We start from the raw sequence: 20,685 nt of genomic DNA, 5'->3' as shown, positions 1-20,685 counted from the left end.
TGTCTGTAATTTCCGTGACTATCTGGCCAGCTAAATGCTTCTACCTGGAACCTTGAACCTATCTTCCTGGAACCGATCTTTCTTGAACCTTCTACCTGGACCCTCGCTTCCCTTTTCTGCCTAAATTAACCAGTCTGTTTCTGCTGTCTGGAACAAGAACTCTGTTGATACACCAGTACTCGAGATCTGCATCAAACTGAACAGCAGGATTGTAAGGGAGGCCCTGACTCTGACAAGTTTTCCATTTCCCCACTTAGGTTCCCATGCTGTTCTCTGTTCCATTCCTCTTCAAATTTTGAGAATAATAAACCCTGCCTCCCTCAAAATGTTTCAACAATCCAAAAGCCATTAAATAATCATGATCTACAATCCAAAAACCATTAAATAATCATAACCTATAATCCAAAAGCCATCAAATAAAAACTCAGAAATCTGGCTACATAACAAAATCTGAATGGTGAAAACTACCAAAAGCAAACTCAAAATGCACATTAAAAAAAATGAGAAAAAATATTTGCAATTCCTAGTGCCAACAAAGGGCAGTTATCCCTACTCTAACCCACCAGATCATTAAGACCAATAGCCACCAGGGAAGAAATGGGCAAAGGAACTGAATAGAATGTTCACTGAAAAGGAAATAAAGACAACTCTGAAACACATGGACAGATGCTCAGCCTTATTCATGATAAATGAAATGTACATTAAAATCTATCCTGGGATTCCATTTTCACTTATCTGAACAGCAGAAATTGAAAAGGTTGAAGACAGCGTGGCAGGGAATATACCTATGTGTTTCACTGGTAGAAGTATAAATCAGTACCATCTCTGTGGAAAGTAAGCAGACAAAACCTATCAGAACCACTCAAGTACATACTCCTTTGATACAGCACATCCACATTTGGGAATTAATCCTCAATTTACCTGCACAAATGCATACAGGTTTATGTACAAAGTTACTCACTGCAGCGTATCTGTAACAGTAAAAGAGTGGAAGTAACCTAGTCATCAATTATGGTATAAAAGAATAAGGATGTTGTTTACTTAAAGATATGCAACGATCTCTGAAAGAAAAAAGCAAACTATAGAACAGTGCTTATGGTACATTGCCATTTGCATAAAAGGAAGGAAAACCCCTGCACAGTTATACATAATATACATTTTATATACATGACATTAATAGATACAGACATGTAAAAAATATCTCTGCAAGGATATACATTGGTTACCTGAAGAAAGCAGTCCTGGCTCCAGGGGGGAAAGGGTGAGAGATATGTCACTACAGACCTTTTATATCTCTAAAATTTAAAATGTGAATGAGTTGCTTTCTTAAAAACAGAACCAAGAAACCTCCCTCAAACAAACCAAACCCAACACTAAGAAGGGTTGCTGTCATGCACGTATTCGTAGACAAAAGGCAACGATTGCACTTGCAAATTCTTCAGAGAAGCTATATTGCAGATTTTCAATAAAATTTCATTAACTGAAGATTTTAGGAGCAAATTGTAGAGATCTTTATATCTTGCATTATTATATGTTAACAGGCTTCCTCTGAATCTAGAATTCTGCTGAGGTTGAATGGTAGGAGTCCTTCCCCTCCCAGGGAACTTACAGGAGCAAAAAATGCCAGATTCTCCAGATTTGGGCCATGCTACATTTTGTATACAACTTAGTGCCTAGCGTGGTGTAGAGTGGCTAGGAGCTTCTCAACAAATTTTTGTTGCTTTGAGGTTATAAACCTAAAATACTCCAACAGTTGGGAATCAGTAATTTCTACAGCTCCCAATTGCCAGCTATGAAACTATTGTCGTTAGCCTATCTGAAACATGATAGGCTCTAAAGAAAAGGAATGAAAGGACAAAAGAAAACAAAACAATGATTGCTGGGTAGGGGGAAATGACAGAGACACAAGGGAACTTCCTGAGGTGATGGAAATATTCAAAATTTTTATGTACGTATGAACTTCAAGTTGTAGAAAAGTTTTCCTGCCAGCTACATCAATAACAGACATTGCCACTTTTGCCAGGTAACTCTTCACTGGGAATGGTTAATTATTAACATGAATGTAAGAATGTGAATGATAAGAGCAGTTTCAAAAGAAAGCAAACTTCACTGAGCGGCTTCCCTGGTGGCTCAGCGGTAAAGAAGCTGCCTGTAGTGCAGGAGACGTGGGTTCAATCCCTGGGATGGGAAGATCCCCTGGAGGAAGAAATGGCAGGCCACTCCAGTATTCTAGCCTGAGAAATCCCATGGACAGAGGAACCTGGGGTCACAAGAGGTGGACACGATTTAGTGACTAAACCACAACTTCACTGAGTTTCAGTGTGTTAAAATGTCCTTTCCTTAATAACAACTCCGAGTCCATAATTTCACTAAGTAACAGAGTATATATTTCATTGTGTTACCTACACAATGGTTACATACACTGCTATGGAAAAGCAGCTGGAGGAGGTGACCATAAAATAGGTGAGGCTGATTATCATTTGTGGAAACTAACCTTGATACTTTATAGTCATACTCTGTAATAATCACTAGCAGGACCACCCAAAAGATGCCATGCTGTAGAAGAGGGCAGCAGAGGATGAGATGGTTTGGTAACATCACTGACTCAATGGACACGAATCTAAGCAAACTCCAGGAGACAGTGAAGGACAGGGAAGTCTGGTGTGCTGCAGTCCATGGGGTCACAAAGAGTCAGACACAAACTAAGCGACTGAATAACATCTGTATGAGCATTATACCTAAAAATAAAAGAGCATTCTTATCCTTTTTGATGATCAGAATCGTTGGAGCCCTATTTTCATGTAATACACTATCTGGATCAATCATCCAAGAAATTACCTTCACATTTTCTGTATTTTCTAATGGCACTTGCATTGTGCTTTTACAGTGCTGTCATGCTTATTATTTCAATTTTTTCCTGGGTTTAAACAGTTTATCTATGTCTTACCATCTAACTTAATGGCACAATTTAAGATGATTACACTTTGAAGCATTATTTTGAATTGAAAGAAGGTTAACATATCTATAACTCTGGTCTAAGTTTAAGGGAACTTCAATAAGGATTTTTTTTTTTTAATCACTTTTGTCCTCTTTTTTTTTTTTAATATACTGATAGGTTATATTTTATTTTATTTTTTATGTTTACTTTATTTTACTTTACAATACTGTATTGGTTTTGCCATACATTCATGAATCTACCACGGGTGTATACAAGCTCCCAATCCTGAATCCCCCTCCCACCTCCCACCCCATATCATCTCTCTGGATCATCCCCATACACCAGCCCCAAGCATCCTGTATCCTGTTGTCCTCTTTCTTAAGCAGTGCATTACATTTCACTACTTGACCTAAGTTTCATGAGGACACAGGCTGTGACACTGTGTCCCCCACTGTGCCTATACCACAGTGGTGTTCAAAACACTTGCTCAAATAATGAAACCAACAGGGGCAGCAGGTCAACTCAGGATGCACCTGTGTGTGGTAAAGGCCACCAGGGCTGACTCAGCTTATCAAGATGCCGAGGCAATCTACTGTGAAGACTGGACTTTCTCTGCTGGCCCCTTACATGTTGATATTCTCCAAGATCCACCCACAGACCTTCCCTTCACACTCTATACATTCCACCTGGGCAAAGACTTCCATTCCCCTGGCCTATTATAAGTGTGTGGATGACACCAAATTGTTCTTTGATTCTGTTTTCCTTCCTAAGCTACATATTTTCTCTCTTAGTGTCTATTAGATATTCCCATTCCATGACTACACCTCAACACAAGACCCAACTGAACGCATCATCTCGCTAAAAACTGCTCCTTCTCAGGTGCTGCCTGAAATAGCCCCACCCAACTGCCTATCGGTGAAACTCAGGTGTATCTCATTTCCAATCTTACTCACCTACCATGAATCAATCAGTGATTTCACCACCAGAAATATATCTCTAATCTATCTACGTCTCTTCTTTTTCACTGAGACCATCTGGTGAGGCATCATCATACCTTATCAGAGTTACTCTGAACTGGTGACTCTGCCTCCAAACTAGCTCTCCTCCAATCTACTGTGCAGCCATGATGCGCTTCCAAAACGTGAGTACGTTTAAAAATCCTTAAATCTCTTCCTGTGGTCCTGAAGGAAACATCCAAACTCCTTCTCATGGCTTAAAACATCCTCTACGGATGGGAAATTGCCTTGTAATTATACTAAAACATGGCAAAATGGATAAGCACACAGGGTCCAGAGGAACGGCACTGACCCGTCACTTCCTAGCTGTCTCAACTACTCACTTGACTTCCCTGTCCCTCAGCATTCTGAACTGCAGCATGGAAATTGTAATACCTATCTCACAGTGTGGGTGCCAATGTTAAATAAGAGAAAAATACAATGTTTGAGACAGCGTCTGACACATCTGACATGCAGCAAATGCTGAGTAAATATTAGCTACTGTTCTGTCTCCAGTTAATTTCTCACTTCTCTCTGTTTGTACTCTGAGTTCCATCCAAAGGGTACATCTTTCATTTCGTCTTCTCACACATTTCCTCTTTCTGTACATATCTAGTCCCTCTGGCTATAACTCCCCCTCCCACAATTCTTCAGGTCTCATCCTAAATGCCACATCGTTTGGAAGGTCCTTCTGAACTCTCCAGTTTCCTATTAGATGCCCTTTCTATGTGCTCCTCAAGGCTGTGTATGTTCCCTGTCATACCACTGTCTGACTTTCTAGTACTTTCTTTTCACTGCTAAATTGTAAGTCCTGTGCCAAGGGCAACTGTATTCCCAGGGCCTAGCACAGAGCCTAGCATGCAATATGCCTTTAATAAAAATTATCAGGTCTATGTCAATGACCCAGATAACCATGATGGTGTGATCATTCACTTAGAGCCAGACATCCTGCAATGCAAAGTCAAATGGGCCTTATGAAGCATCACTACAAAGCTAGTGGAGGTGTCAGAATTCCAGTTGAGCTATTTCAAATCCTAAAAAAATTATGCTGTTAAAGTGTTGCACTCAATATGTCAGCAAATTTGGAAAATTCGGCAGTGGCCACAGGACTGGAAAAGGTCAGTTTTCATTCCAATCTGCAAAAAAAGGCATTGCCAAAGAATGTTCAAGCTACCACACAATTGCACTGGTCTCACATGCTAGCAAAGTAATGCTCAAAATTCTCCAAGCCAGGGTTCAACATGCGTGAACTGAGAAATTCCAGATGGTCAAGTTGGATTTAGAAAAGGCAGAGGAACCAGAGATCAAATTGCCAAAATCCACTGGATCATAGAAAAAGCAAGAGAGTTCCAGAAAAATATCTACTTCTGCTTTATTGACTATGCTAAAGCTTTTGACTGTGTGGATCACAACAAACTGTGGAAAATTCTTTAAGAGATCAGAATATGAGACCACCTTACTTGCCTCCTAAGAAACCAATACACAGGTCAAGAAGCAATACTTAGAACCAGACATGGAACAGAATGGTTCAAAATTAGGAAAAGAGTACATCAAGGCTGTATATTGTCACCCTGCTTATTTAACTTACGTGCAGAGTACATTATGCAAAATACTGGGCTGGATGAAGTGCAAGCTGGAATCAAGACAGCCAGGAGAAATATCAATAATCTCAGATATGCAGATGACACCATCCTTATGGCAGAAAGCGAAGAACTAAATGGCCTCTTAATGATAGTGTAAGAGGAGAGTGAAAAACTGGCTTAAAACTCAACATTCAAAAAAAGAAGATCATGGCATCTGGTCCCATCATTTCCTGGCAAACTGATGGGGAAACAATGGAAACAGTGACAGACTTTCTTTTCTTGGGCTCCAAAATCACTGCAGATGGTGACTGCAGCCATGAAGTTAAAAGACGCTTGCTCCTTGGAAGAAAAGCTATGACCAACCTAGACAGCGTATTAAAAAGCAGAGACATTACTTTGCCAACAAAGGTCCATCTAGTCAAAGCTATGGTTTTTCCAGCAGTCATGTATGAATGTGAGAGTTAGGCTATAAAGAAAGCTGAGCACCGAAGAATTGAGGCTTTTGAACTGCAGTGTTGCAGAAGACTCTAGAGTGTCCCTTGGACTGCAAGGAGATCAAACCAGTCAATCCTAAAAGAAATCAATCCTGAATATCCATTGGAAGGCATGAAGCTGGTGCTGAAGCTCCAATACTCTGGGCATCCGATGCGAAGAACTGACTCATTGGAAAAGACCCTGATGCTGGGAAAGACTGAAGGTAGGAGAAGGGGATGACAGAGGATGAGATGGTTGGATGGCGTCACCAACTCGATGGACATGAGTTTGAGCAAGTTCCCAGAGTTGGTGATGGACAGGAAGCCTGCATGCTGTAGTCTATGGGGTCATAAAGAGTCAGACACGACTGAACTAACAACAGTGCCCTGTGTGATCCTTCCAAAACTGCAGTTGGTAGAACTGCACAACTTTCCCATGCATAACAGCTATGTGCAAAGCACAGCTCAGCAAAGGCTGCCACAGAACAAACGTGGTCAGATAATACCGGGGAGGGCAGGTTAAAACAAAGCTAGGGCTTCTGAACCACTGCACTTCTCAGCGTCTTTTCTAAGTACAGTGAATCTCCAAGTTGCATGTTTGAGTGGGTGGAGGGGTGGTGGTGGTGTATATTTCTCAAAATAGCTCCTGCAAGGAGAACTGGAAGGAACCACAGGTATAAACCAACACATCTTTTTTTTTTTTTTTAACAGTTGCAGAAATAGGCCCAGGAGGGCAAAAAGAAGGGTTCAGGACCACACAGCTACTACATGTAAGAGGAAGAGAGAGAAGTGGAACGGCAGAGGCTCATTTCAGCCCTGACACTTCCAGGGCAAACAACGCCTCAAATTTTATTTTCAAACCATACTAAAGCTGAGGTTAGTTTTTCTGGGCCAACTGCCTCCTAGGCCTACAGACAGGAGTCTGTCTCAAACACCCCTCCCCCACTCCGCCCTATATACACTTTCCCTGTAAGTCTGTTTTTGGCAGTGGGAGCTGGGCTGCTGCGGGGGAGAGCGTTTCTTTCTTCTTTCCTTTCCTTTAGAGTTTATTTTTGGACTGTAAAATTTTTCTTGTAAACCAAACGAACCTGATCATTTTAACCTTCCACCCTTGGGCGGTACTCCTTACCCAGCGCACACTAACCTACCCTACCTACTCCCTCCCTCGCCCAAACCCCTGCGGTTTGGTCTTTACCTGGAATTGCCATGGCGTTGGTAAGAGGGGTCGCAGAAGCCCTAGGCTTCGGAGGGTTCTCTCGCTTCCCGCTGGTCGCGAGGACAACACCCAGCGAGGGGGCCGTGTTTCTCCCACCCGCGCCGCGCCACCCGGGTGACAGTAGGGGAAGGCCCTAAAAGCGCCTGGAGATTGCGGAACCAAGTGGCTGCTGATGCAGTTTCCGGGGGAATCGTATTGTACGCCACACACGGCGCGAACCATTACTGCCAGCTTCGAGGAGGTGAATGAGACCTGTACACGCGTGTAGTGAAGTAAACAACACCAAGACTTACGAACTGTTGTTTTAAAAATTGGAATACAAGTTAAATTAATCTATAGGAGTTTAATAGTCTCTTCTCAATTCCCTGGACGCCATTGGAATCCCCCTTTTCAGGATTAGCGGTGCTCGGGTCCAGGAGCAACATGGCGGCGTCCGTGAGGACCTAGGCTTGGGAAGAGCTAGTGTTTGGTGTGGTGCTCCTGTCTTGCGGGATATTGACAGGCTGGAGCTTTCCGCGACTTCCCAGTTTAAGGAAGCGTGTACCGATAGGTGGGCAGCTCTTGTTACCGGCGGTTTGCTCTCATCCCCATTTAGGAGCGGAGTTCTGAGCACTGACCGGAATGAGCAACATTTATATCCAGGAGCCTCCCACGAACGGGAAGGTGAGTCTCACCTAGGGTACCTGGGCTCCCCAAAGCGATATCTCATTGAATAAAGGAATTCTGGGGTTGTAGGGTTGGAAGGGATTACAAAAACTTTACCTCTGTCTCGGAGCAGGATTGCACTGAAAGCCATATGCTGGCACTTCTCAGCACATAATTGAAAAAGTCCTCAAGTGGAGATTTCTCCATCAACCAACCTCCTGGCCCTACTGTTCCTTGTTTTGCTTCAACCTAACTCTGCATGCGTTTTCTAGGGTTGTAGGTAAAAAGCCAGGTATGTTTTAAAAATTGACATTCTTTTGCTAAACTTGGAGATCGCGATTTCTCCATTTGTTCCACAATTCTATATTGATTGAATGCCTACTAGGCACCAGGTGCGGAGAATACGAAGATGGATGGATAAAACCTGTTGCTGCCCTGGGAGAGCTAATGGTTTTAGTTTTAGAGACAGGCAGGTAAACAAAAACCTAATGGTATGTTTGCGAGGCGTTCTAATGGACAGAGGAGCATCTGCTATGGTATTACTGAGAAGTTAGCAACTGGGAAAGTAGAGAAAGTCTTCGTGGACGAAGTATCTTTTGACCTCGGCTTTGTCAGCGAAACTGGGGAGTGGAAAGAAAAGCCAGCATTGTACCTATTATCACAGCTTAAGTTGAGTGAAATATACATGAAATAGTCATGCAAATTAGTGTATGCAAACTGTGTTAAACATTGTCCTTCTGAACAGAATTGGACTGAGAAAGAATATCAGGCATAGCCCAAGTTTTCCTTCAAAACCAGTTTGGAACTTTTTATAGCATAAAACCAATTGAAGAATTGAAGCTTCAAAATTCTGTACGGTAGACAGCTTGGCAAGAATTTTGACGTGGAGAACTCAGACCAGTGCTATGTGACAACCTAGAGGGATGGGATGGGGTGGAAGGTGGGAGGTTCAAGAGGGAGGGCACACCTGTATATCTATGATTGATTCATGTTGACGTATGGCAGACACAATGTAAGCCAACACAATATTGTAAGGCAGTTATCCTTCAATTAAAAATAAAAAGAAAATAATTTTGGCCTGGAAAGAATTTAAAGCAGATGTAGTAAGTTTGCTTAATGAATGTTTGTTTAGTGATCTGTACTAAAAGGATTCAAAGATATTCCAAGTAAATGGGACAAAATTTCTCTCTTTAAAGAGTAGTATCAACTTAGAAAGTACCCCTTGAAGAAATTTCCTGATCTACTGAAGATGAAATTTCCATGTATAATGATGATTTAATCTACATTCTATATTAACCCATATGTTTTAATCTTAAGAAACATTATCACAGTATTGTCTTACTTGTAAGCATTAAGAAAAAGAGCCACTGATACATGACAGAGTAGTTGTGGCCAAATGGAATGCATAGCCAAAGGAGGAGCAATGTACCTTCTTTTTTAATTCAGTAGCTTACCAATGAAAAGATTAAGAAAACCTGGTTAGAACGGTGATCCAACCATAATGTGGTTTTACCATATAAACTTACAAGTTTCCTGTTGTCAAACATTTTTATAAAAATAATAATTACAACAATTATAGCTACCATATTTTGAGCATTTACTCTATCAGGTACTGTTCTGAGCAGTCTGTGTATAATCACTCATTTTGTCCTTACAGCGAACCTATGAAGATATTACTATCCCTATTTTTATTTTTTATTGAAGTATGGTATATGTGATATACATTATTAGCTTCATGTGTGCAACATGATTTAACATTTGAAACATTACAAAATGGTCACCACAGTAAGTCTAGTTACCACTTGTCAGCATACAAAGTTAATGCTATTTTATCGACTGTATTCTCTATGCTGAACTTTTCATCCCCATGACTTACTTATTATGCAACTGAATGTTGGTATCTCTTGATTCCCTTCACCTATTCTACCCTTCACCTCCCACCCATTTTCACTGTTTCTCACCTCTGGCAACCACCAGACTATTTTCTGTATCTAAGTCTGGGTTTTATTTGTTTCTGTTTCAGAGTCCACATGTAAATGGAATCATGTGGTATTTATCTTTCTATGTCAGACTGAGTTCATTTAGCATAATACTCATAAAGCTCCATCCATGTTGTGGCACATGGCAATATTACTTTCTTTTTTATGGCTGAGTAGTATTCTGGTGTGTCTTCTTTATACTCATCCATCAGTGGACACTTAAGTTGTTTTCTTATGTTCAATTCAGTCACTCAGTCGTGTCCGACTCTTTGCGACCCCATGGATTGCAGCATGCCAGGCTTCCCTGTCTATCACCAACGCTGGGAACTTGCTCAAACTCATGTCCATCGAGTTGGTGATGCCATCCAACCATCTCATCCTCTGTTATCCCTTTCTCCTCCCGCCTTCAGTCTTTCCCAGCATCAGGGTCTTTTCCATTGAGTCAGTTCTTCACATCAGGTGGGCAAAGTATTGGAGCTTCAGCTTCAGCATCAGTCCTTCAAATGAATATTCAGGACTGATTTCCTTTAGGACTGACTGCTTTGATCTCCTTGCAGTCCAAGGGACCCTGAACAGTCTTCTCCAACACCACAGTTCGAAAGCATCAATTTTTTGGCACTCAGCTTTGTTTATATTCCAACTCTCACATCCATATGTGACTACTGGAAGAACCATAGCTTTGACTAGACGAATCTTTGTTGGCAAAGTAATGTCTCTGCTTTTTAATATGCTGTCTAGGTTGATCATAGCTTTTCTTCCAAGGAGCAAGCGTCTTTAATTTCATGGCTGCAGTCACCATCTGCAGTGATTTTGGAGCCCAAGAAAAGATTCTGTCACTGTTTCCATTGTTTCCCCATCAATTTGCCAGGAAGTGATGGGACCAGATGCCATGATCTTTTTTTGAATGTTGAGTTTTAAGCCAGCGTTTTCTCTCTCCTCTTTCACTATCATCAAGAGGCTGTTTAGTTCTTCTTCGCCTTCTGCCATAAGGGTGGTGTCATCTGCATATCTGAGGTCACTGATACTTCTCCCGGCAGTCTTGATATGTGTGACCCACACAGTCAAAGACTTTAGCATAATCAACGAAGCAGAAGCAGGTGTTTTTCTGGAACTCTCTTGCTTTTTTGATGATCCAGTGGATGTTGGCAATTTGATATCTGGTTCCTCTGCCTTTTCTAAATCCAGCTTGACCATCTGGAAGTTCTTGATTCACTCACTGTTGAAGTCTGGCTTGGAGAATTTTGAGCATTACTTTGCTAGCTTTTGTAAATAATGCTGCAGTGAACGTAGGGGTGCATATATCTTTTCTAGTTAATGTCTTCTTTTTCTTTGGATAAATATTCAAAAGTAGAATTGCTGGTTAGTATGGTAGTTCATTTTTAACTTTTTGAGTAACCTCCACAGTGTTTTCCATAGTGGCTGTGCCAATTTATATTCCCACCAACAGTTCACAGATGTTCCCTTCTTCCATATCTTTGCTAACACTTGTTATTTCTTATCTTTTTAATAATAACCATTCTGTTGGGTGTGAGATGATACCTCACTGTGGTTTTGATTTGCATTTACCTTATGATTAGTGATTTTGAGCATCTTTTCATGTGCCTGTTAGCCATCTGTATGTCTTCTTTGGAAAAAATGTGTATTCAGATCCTTATATGTGGTTTTTAAACAGATTTTTTGTTACATATGTTATAGAAGTTCTCTTTATATTTTGGAGATTAACCCTTTATCAGATATATGATGTGCAAATATCTTCTCCCAATTCAGTTTTCATTTTGTTGATGGTTTCCTTTGCTGTGCAGAAGATTGTTTGTTCATATCATCCCATTTGGTTATTTTTACCTTTGTTGCCCTTGCATTTGAAATCTGATCCAAAAAAAAAAAAAAAAAGCAATTTGCTAAGACCAGTACTAAAGGCGCTTACTGCCCATCTTTTATTCTGGAATATTTATGGTTTCAGATTTTGCATTCAAGTCTTGAGTCCACTTTGAGTTTGTTTTTATATATAGTATATGATAGTGGTCTAGTTTCACTCTTTTACTTGCAGCTGTTCAGTTTTCCCAGGATAGATTTTTGAAGAGAGTACCTATCCCCATTATGCATTCTTGCCTCCATCAATTCAGTTCAGTTGCTCAATCATGTCCGACTCTTTGCAACCCCATGAATCGCAGCACACCAGGCCTCCCTGTTCATCACCATCTCCCGGAGTTCACTCAGACTCAAGTCCATCAAGTCCATGATGCCATCCAGCCATCTCATCCTCTGTCGTCCCCTTCTACTGCCCCCAATCCCTCCCAGCATCAGAGTCTTTTCCAATGAGTCAGCTCTTCGCATCAGGTGGCCAAAGTACTGGAGTTTCAGCTTTAGCATCATTCCTTCCAAAGAAATCCCAGTGTTGATCTCCTTCAGAATGGACTGGTTGGATCTCCTTGCAGTCCAAGGGACTCTCAAGAGTCTTCTCCAGCACCACAGTTAAAAAGCATCAATTCTTCAGCGCTCAGCCTTCTTCACAGTCCAACTCTCACATCCATACATGACCACAGGAAAAACCATAGCCTTGACTAGACAGACCTTAGTCGGCAAAGTAATGTCTCTGCTTTTGAATACGCTATCTAGGTTGGTCATAACTTTTCTTCCAAGGAGTAAGCATCTTTTAATTTCATGGCTGCAGTCACCATCTGCAGTGATTCTGGAGCCCAAAAAAATAAAGTCTGACACCGTTTCTATTGTTTCCCCATCTATTTCCCATGAAGTGATGGGACTGGATGCCATGATCTTCGTTTTCTGAATGTTGAGCTTTAAGCCAGCTTTTTTGCTCTCCTCTTTCACTGTCATCAAGAGGCTTTTTAGCTCCTCTTCACTTTCTGCCATAAGGGTGGTGTCATCTGCATATCTGAGGTTATTGATATTTCTCCCGGCAGTCTTGATTCCAGTTTGTGTTTCTTCCAGTCCAGCGTTTCTCATGATGTACTCTGCATATAAGTTAAATAAGCAGGGTGACATGGTAAACTAATTAACCATGAAAGTGTGGTCTTATATCTGAGCCTTCCATTCTGTTCCATTGATCTATGCCTCTGTTTTTTACACCAATACTATTCTGTTTTGATTGCTATAGTTTTGTAGTATAATTTGAAATTAGGGAGCATGATACCTCTGGATTTGTTATTCTTTCTCAAGGTTTCTTTGTCCATTTGGGGTCTTTTGTGGTTCCATACAAATTTTAGGATTATTTGTCCTAGTTCTGTGAAAAATGCCATTGGAGTTTTGATAGGGATTACACTAAATGTATAGATTATTTGGGTAGTATGGACTTCTTTTTTCCTTTTACTTTCTGGTCTTTATTTTTGTTGCTGTTGTTGTTGATTCATTTTTTCTAATTGATTTATTTATTTTAATTGGAGGCTAATTACTTTACAGTAGTGTAGTGGGTTTTGCCATACATCGACATGAATCAGCCTCAGGTGCACATGTGTTCCCCATCCAGAACATCCCTCCCAGCTCCCTCCCCATCCTATCCCCCAGGGTCATCCCAGGGCACCAGCCCTGAGCACCCTATCTCATACATTGAACCTGGACCGGTGATCCACTTCACATATGATAATATACATGTTTCAATGCTACCCTCTCAAATCATCCCACTCTCTCCCTCTCCCACAGAGTCCAAAAGACTGTTCTTTATATCTGTGTCTCCTTTGCTGTCTCGTATATAGGGTCATTGATACCATCTTTCTAAATTCCATATATATGCGTTAGTATACTAATTAGTGTTTTTCTTTCTGACTTACTTCATTCTGTATAATAGGTTCTAGTTTCATTTGCCTTGTTAGAACTGATTCAAATGCATTCTTTTTAGTGGCTGAGTAATATTCCATTGTGTATATGTAGCTTTCTTTGCAGAAGGCAATGGCAACCCACTCCAGTACTCTTGCCTGGAAAATCCCATGGACGGAGTAGCCTGGAAGGCTGCAGTCCATGGGGTCGCTGAGGGTTGGACACGACTGAGTGACTACTTTCACTTTTCACTTTCCTGCATCGGAGAAGGAAGTGGCAGCCCACTCCAGTGTTCCTGCCTGGAGATTCCCAGGGATGGGGGAGCCTGGTGGGCTGCCGTCTATGGGGTCGCACAGAGTCGGACACAACTGAAGTGACTTAGCAGTAGCAGCAGTTTTCTTATCCATTCATCTGCTGATGGACATCTAGGTTACTTCCATGTCCTGGCTATTATAAACAGTGCTGCAATGAACATTGGGGTACATGTGTCTCTTTCAATTCTGGTTTCCTCAGTGTGTATGCCCAGCAGTGAGATTTCTGGGTCATATGGCAGTTCTATTTCCAGTTTTTTAAGGAATCTCCACACTGATCTCCATAGTGGCTGTACTAGTTTGCATTCCCACCAACAGTGTAAGAGGGCTGCCTTTTCTCTGCACTGTTTCCAGGATATTGTTTGTAGACTTTTTGATAGCAGCCATTCTATTGTGAGATGGTACCTCATTGTGGTTTTGATTTGCATTTCTCTGTTAATTAATGATGTTGAGCATCTTTTCATGTATTTGTTAGCCATCTGTATGTCTTTGGAGAAATGTCTGCTTAGTTCTTTGGCCCATTTTTTGATTGGGTTGTTTATTTTTCTGGAATTGAGCTGCAGGAGTTGGTTATATATTTTTGAGATTAATTCTTTGTCAGTTGCTTCTTTTGCCAGTATTTTCTCTCATTCTGAAGGCTGTCTTTTCAGCTTGCTTATAGTTTCCTTTGTTGTGTAAAAGCTTTTAAGTTTAATTAGGTCCCATTTGTTTATTTTTGCTTTTATTTCCATTACTCTGGGAGGTGGGTCACAGAGGATACTGCTGTGATTTATGTCAGAGAGTGTTCTGCCTATATTTTTCTCTAGCAGTTTTATAGTTTCTGGTTTTACACTTAGATCTTTTATTTATTTTGAGTTTATTTTTGTGTATGGTGTTAGAAAGTGTTCTAGTTTCATTCCTTTACAAGTGGTTGACCAGTTTTCCCAGCACCACTTGTTAAAGAGATTGTCTTTTCTCCAGTGTATATTCTTGTCTCCTGTGTCAAAGATAAGGTGTCCATAGGTGCGTGGATTTATCTCTGGGCTTTCTATTTTATTCCATCGATCTATATTTCTGTCTTTGTGTCAGAACCATACTGTCTTGATGACTGTAGCTTTATAGTAGAGCCTGAAGTCAGGCAGGTTGATTCCTCCGGTTCCATTCTTCTTTCTCAAGATTGCTTTGGCTATTCGAGGTTTTTTGTATTTCCATACAAATTGTGAATTTATTTGTTTTAGTTCTGTGAAAAATACCATTGGTAGCTTGATAGGGATTACATTGAATCTATAAATTGCTTTGGGTAATATACTCATTTTCACTATATTGATTTTTCTGATCCATGAACATGGTATATTTCTCTATCTGTGTGATCTTTGATTTCTTTAACCAGTGTTTTATAGTTTTCTATATATAGGTCTTTTGTTTCTTTAGGTAGATTTACTCCTAAGTATTTTATTCTTTTCATTGCAGTGGTAAATGGAATTGTTTCCTTCATTTCTCTTTCTGTTTTCTCCTTGTTAGTGTATAGGAATGCAAGGGATCTCTATGTGTTAATTTTATATCCTGCAACTTTACTATATTCATTGATTAGCTCTAGTAATTTTGTTTTGTGGTGTCTTTGATTTTGGTATCAGGGTAATGCTAGCTTTGTAAAATGAGTTTAAGAAGGATAGATATTTACTCTTTGAATGTTTGGTAGAATTCATCAGTGAAGCTGTCTGATCCTGTGCTTTTGTTGGCAGTTTTTGATTACTGATTTGATCTCTTTACTAGTAATCTATTTAGATTTTCTATTTTTTTCATGATTCAGTCATGGAAGATTGTATGTTTTTAGTAATTTATCCATTTTTTTCCTAGATTGTCCAATTTGTTGGCATATAATTGTTCAGAGTATCTCTGTGCTCCTTTGTATTTGTATGGTATCAGTTGTAATTTCTTTTTCATTTCTAATTTTATTTATTTGAGCCCTCTTTTTCTTTGTGAGTGTAGCTAAAGTTTTGTCAGTCTTGTTTATCTTTTCAAAGAGCTAGCCATTAGCGTCATTGATCTTGTCTATTGTTTTTTAGTTTCTAAATCATTTATACTGTGTTCTTTATTATTTCCTTTCTTCTACCAACTCTTGACTTCATTTGTTCATCTTTTTCTAGTTCATCTAGGTGTAAAGTTAGATTGTTTTAGATTGTCTTGTTTCTTGAGTTTAGCCCGTATTGCTATGACCTTCTCTCTTAGAAACACTTTTGTTGTACCCCATAAGGTTTGGTATGTGGTATTTCTGTCCCTAGGTATTTTTTTTCTTTGATTTCTTTAATGATCCATTGGTTGTTCAGTTAATTTTTTTTTTTAACTGAAGTGTAGTTGATGTACAATGTTGTGTTAGTTTCAGGTATACAGCAAAGTGATGCACTTGTACATATAACAGCAAGCCTCTTAGCATTTTTCCAACAGCATTTGTTCACTTTGTGTCTTTGGGTCACATTTGGGTAATTCTTGAAACATTTTAAGCCCCCCACCAGTGAAAAGATTATGATTCACTAAAGGTTTACATGTAGATTGGCAGTTTTAATAATAAAGTATTTTAAAATTAAGGTTTGCACTTTGTCTTTTCAGACATAATGCTGTTGCATACAGTATAGAGTAAACATAACTTCTGTGTGCACTGAGAAACCAAAGACTTTATGTGGCTCACTTTTTTGCAATATTCATTTTGTTGTAGTGGTGGGAAACCAAACCTGTGATGTCTCAGAGGTATGCCTGCATATGCTTATATGCAAAGCAATATGTGAGTGCTTTTGACTTAGACATTGTTCTCTACTCAAATCATTTGTGACCGGGGTAACTTGGAGATTTATTTTGCAACATGTGATGGTGCCCTAGAGTTTGATGGACGTTTTTTTTTCCAGCATAGTATGGAATTTATGGAGGACTTTGTGGAGGCAGTATGGTGAGATAGAAGAAGCATGGGCTTTGCATTATAAGCCTTTGGTTTAAGTGTGTTCACTGTAGACCCTGGATAAATTGACTTTGTCTGAGTCTCTGATTCTTCATAAATAGAATAAGAGTAATGATACCTACCTTGCAGATGAGGATTAAGTGAGATAGGATATATAAAGTGTCTGGCACAGTAGCTGGCACATGAGAGGCACTCAACAAATACCCCCTTCTTTTTGTAGAGAAAGTGTAAAGGATTGAGAAAATCATGCACGTTAGTACTTTTGGTTCTTTTATATTTCTTTAAGGGTTCAGTTCAGTTCAGTTCAGTTCAGTCGCTCAGTCGTGTCCAACTCTTTGCGACCCCATGAATCACAGCACGCCAGGCCTCCCTGTCCATCACCATCTCCCAGAGTTCACTCAGACTCACGTTCATCGAGTCCGTGATGCCATCCAGCCATCTCATCCTCTGCCGTCCCCTTCTCCTCCTGCCACCAATCTCTCCCAGCATCAGAGTATTTTCCAATGAGTCAACTCTTCTCATGAGGTGGCCAAAGTACTGGAGCTTCAGCTTTAGCATCATTCCTTCCAAAGAAATCCCAGGACTGATCTCCTTCAGAATGGACTTGTTGGATCTCCTTGCAGTCCAAGGGACCCTCAAGAGTCTTCTCTAACACCACAGTTCAAACGCATCAATTCTTCGGCGCTCAGCCTTCTTCATAACTTTTTAAAATCTACTACAGTATAGATTTTTTTGGGCTCCAAAATCACTGCAGATGGTGATTGCAGCCATGAAATTAAAAAATGCTTACTCTTTGGAAGGAAAGTTATGACCAACCTAGATAGCATATTCAAAAGCAGAGGCATTACTTTGCCAACAAAGGTCCATCTAGTCAAGGCTGTGATTTTTCCAGTAGTCACGTATGGATGTGAGAGTTGGACTGTGAAGAAAGCTGAGCGCCGAAGAATTGATGCATTTGAACTGTGGTGTTAGAGAAGACTCTTGAGAGTCCCTTGGACTGCAAGGAGATCCAACCAGTTCATTCTAAAGGAGATTGGTCCTGGGTATTCTTTGGAAGGAATGATGCTAAAGCTGAAACGCCAGTACTTTGGCCACCTCATGAGAAGAGTTGACTCATTGGAAAAGACCCTGATGCTGGGAGGGATGGGGGGCAGGAGGAGAAGGGGACGACAGAGGATGAGATGGCTGCATGGCATCATGGACTCGATGGACGTGAGTCTGAGTGAACTCCGGGAGCTGGTGATGGACAGGGAGGCCTGGCGTGCTGCGATTCATGGGGTCGCAAAGAGTTGGACACAACTGAGCAACTGAACTGAACAGTATAGATATTGTCTCCTCCTCCACCCCCAGGTGCATAATTATAGGAGAACTAGGTAGCCAGTAAAAGCTCGAAAAGATACAATACATTCATCAATGTTATATAAATTATGGCAGTGTAATTTGGGCTTCTGAAGTAGAAACTGAAAGGCAGTTGTAGCAAAAGTGATGGTGATGGTCATGCGTCCTGGACCATTAATCAGCGATTGACAGTGGACTCTGTTCTGCTTTGGTACACTGGAGGGCTGGTGTGTGGGGGAAGTGATACTAAAGCAGTTGGATTCAGCTGTGCCAGGGTGTTCAGATTTAGAGCTTTCTGTTTTTGTGGCTGTTTGTGCTTATTAATAAGACTTATAAGCTGTTTCTTCCTGTGGACTCAGTAGGGATTTTGGTTCCTGCAAGATGGCTGCTTGCACCAAGGAGTAACTGCCTTCATAAGCTGTGGAAAGAAGACTCTCAACGGATTTCATTTACTGTAATTTTAGTAGTAGTTTTAAGGGGCTTCCCTGGTGGCTCAGTGGTAACAAATCCACCTGCCAGTGCAGTAGACACAGGAGACACAGGTTTGATCCCAAATATACAACCTAGAATTGGATTAAGAATGTTCCTTTGTAAATTAGAAATGGCATGATTGTGAGTGAAGAGGTCAACTGTTCATATGTTAAAAGATAATTGGAAAATCGTCTTTTAGTGATGTAGTTTCATGGGATCATTGTTCTTTAATGTCTTAATTTGCTATACCAATTTTATTGGAAGAAATGTGGAAAACTTTTAAAATTAAAGCAATTTTACAGTATTGATTTTTAAATGAATGCAGTTGTTTCTGTGATTAAAAAATATTTTTTCCTTAAAGCATAAATTATTTCTGAAAATAGTATTTAAAAGATAGAAGTAGAGTAACTTGTACTGATTATTTGAAGTTTTTAAGTATAACAACAGAAACCAATCAAAGTTTCTTATTTTTGTTTTAAAATTGAGAATTCAGTAGTGAATACTTTATGTTGAGCAGCCAATAAACTCATTATGAAGCAAAATGATAACTTAATGATTTTATGTGCTTTCTACAGGTTTTATTGAAAACTACGGCTGGAGATATTGATATAGAGTTGTGGTCAAAAGAAGCTCCTAAAGCATGCAGAAATTTCATCCAGCTTTGTTTGGAAGGTAATCATAATTCTTGAATTTTATTCTGTAAAAGAAATTTTGTTAATTTAAAAATTGCAGTGTATTTTCCTACAACATTGAAGACTCATGTTAAATAGTGGTAATGAATGATCAGAGTTGATATAAGCAATGTGGGTTTGAGCTGTGTGTCAGGAGATTGAGAGAGGAGATAAAAATCCCTCCAATCCCCCGCCACCAGAAATTTATCTCACTTCTTTCTTTCATCCTCTAAAAGTGGGTACTCCCTAAGATGCTTTAGTTCTTTTTTCTTCAATTGTTACTTCCAACTGGTGAAAGTGAAAGTTGTGAAAGTCACTCAGTTATGTCTGACTCTTTGCAACCCCATGGACTATATAGTCCATGGAATTCTCCAGGCAAGAATATTGGAGTGGGTAGCCTTTCCCTTCTGCAGGGTATCTTCCCAACCCAGGGATCGAACCCAGGTCTCCCACATTGCTGGCGGATTCTTCACCAGCTGAGCCACAAGGGAAGCCCAAGAATACTGGAGTGGGTAGCCTATCCCTTCTCCAGTGGATCTTCCCCACTCAGGAATTGAATTGGGGTCTCCTTCGTTGCAGGTGGATTCTTTACCAACTGAGCTAACTTCCAACCATGTAACCATCAAATGTAGAATTCCAACCATTTCTCCTCTTTTGAACTCTAATTTATATATCTGATTGCCTAGTGGACTTTTCTACTCAAATCTTCTACTGTCAGCTACAACTCAAATAGTATAAAACCAAATTTACCAGTTTCTTCCCCAAACTGCCTTAACTGTGTGATTGTAATTGCCTCTTACCTGGTCTTCCATTTTCTTATCTTTAATCTCTTTACCCTCATGTTTAATTCATCTGGTAGTTAAATCCTCAGGCAGCTTGGCTTCCTAGTTTTCCAACTTCATTTTTCATTGCACTGAATAACCATGTGGTCTCAGTTGACTATTACCTTTATTTCCTGAGCAGGTCCTTCCCATTTCCACTCATAACCTCCTTCATTTCTTGAAATCTCATATCCTCACATGCCTTTTTGGAATACTTTCTCTTCCCTTCTTTTTCTGTTCAAGTTAACTCACTCGTTCTTCTGTTTTTTGTCCATGTGGTGTCGCTTGTGGGATGTTAGTTCCCTGACCAGGGCTGGGGTAAATCCTGGGGCCCCAGTTAAACCACCCAGTTAATCCTACCAGGGAATTCCCAAACCACTTTTTCATGTGTATTAAAAATTTTGTTTGCTTCATAAAGCCTTCCATCCAACATTCAGTGATGATATTACCAATGTTACTAGTAACTCTTAGATTTGAGTAATAAAGTGACTATCTTTCTTTTAAACAAACTTTACAGAATTACAGTCACTTGGGTGTTTTCCCC

At 40.1% G+C, this 20,685-nt stretch overlaps 2 protein-coding genes across 2 annotated transcripts in view; one reads left to right on the top strand and one right to left on the bottom strand.

Annotated features, from left to right (window-relative positions):
• Positions 1–7,290, bottom strand: part of SREK1IP1 (SREK1 interacting protein 1) — a 33,574-nt gene extending 26,284 nt beyond the window's left edge. The window contains exon 1 of the mRNA XM_052659155.1: positions 7,185–7,290. Coding sequence (XP_052515115.1) covers positions 7,185–7,197 — 13 coding nt within the window. The 5' untranslated portion in view covers positions 7,198–7,290. The remainder of the gene's footprint in view (positions 1–7,184) is intronic.
• A 377-nt stretch (positions 7,291–7,667) lies between these two features.
• The window catches only part of CWC27 (CWC27 spliceosome associated cyclophilin), a 255,239-nt gene continuing 242,221 nt past the window's right edge, over positions 7,668–20,685 (top strand). Inside the window, exons 1-2 of the mRNA XM_052659177.1 lie at positions 7,668–7,868; positions 19,225–19,321. Of these exons, the coding sequence (XP_052515137.1) occupies positions 7,827–7,868; positions 19,225–19,321 (139 nt within the window). The 5' untranslated portion in view covers positions 7,668–7,826. The remainder of the gene's footprint in view (positions 7,869–19,224; positions 19,322–20,685) is intronic.

The sequence above is a fragment of the Budorcas taxicolor genome, chromosome 20 (genome assembly GCF_023091745.1).
Source record: "Budorcas taxicolor isolate Tak-1 chromosome 20, Takin1.1, whole genome shotgun sequence".
In the NCBI taxonomy this organism is placed as follows: Eukaryota; Metazoa; Chordata; class Mammalia; order Artiodactyla; family Bovidae; genus Budorcas; species Budorcas taxicolor.
The sequence above is the reverse complement of the archived record's forward strand: the minus strand, read 5'-3'. Positions and strand labels throughout refer to the sequence as shown.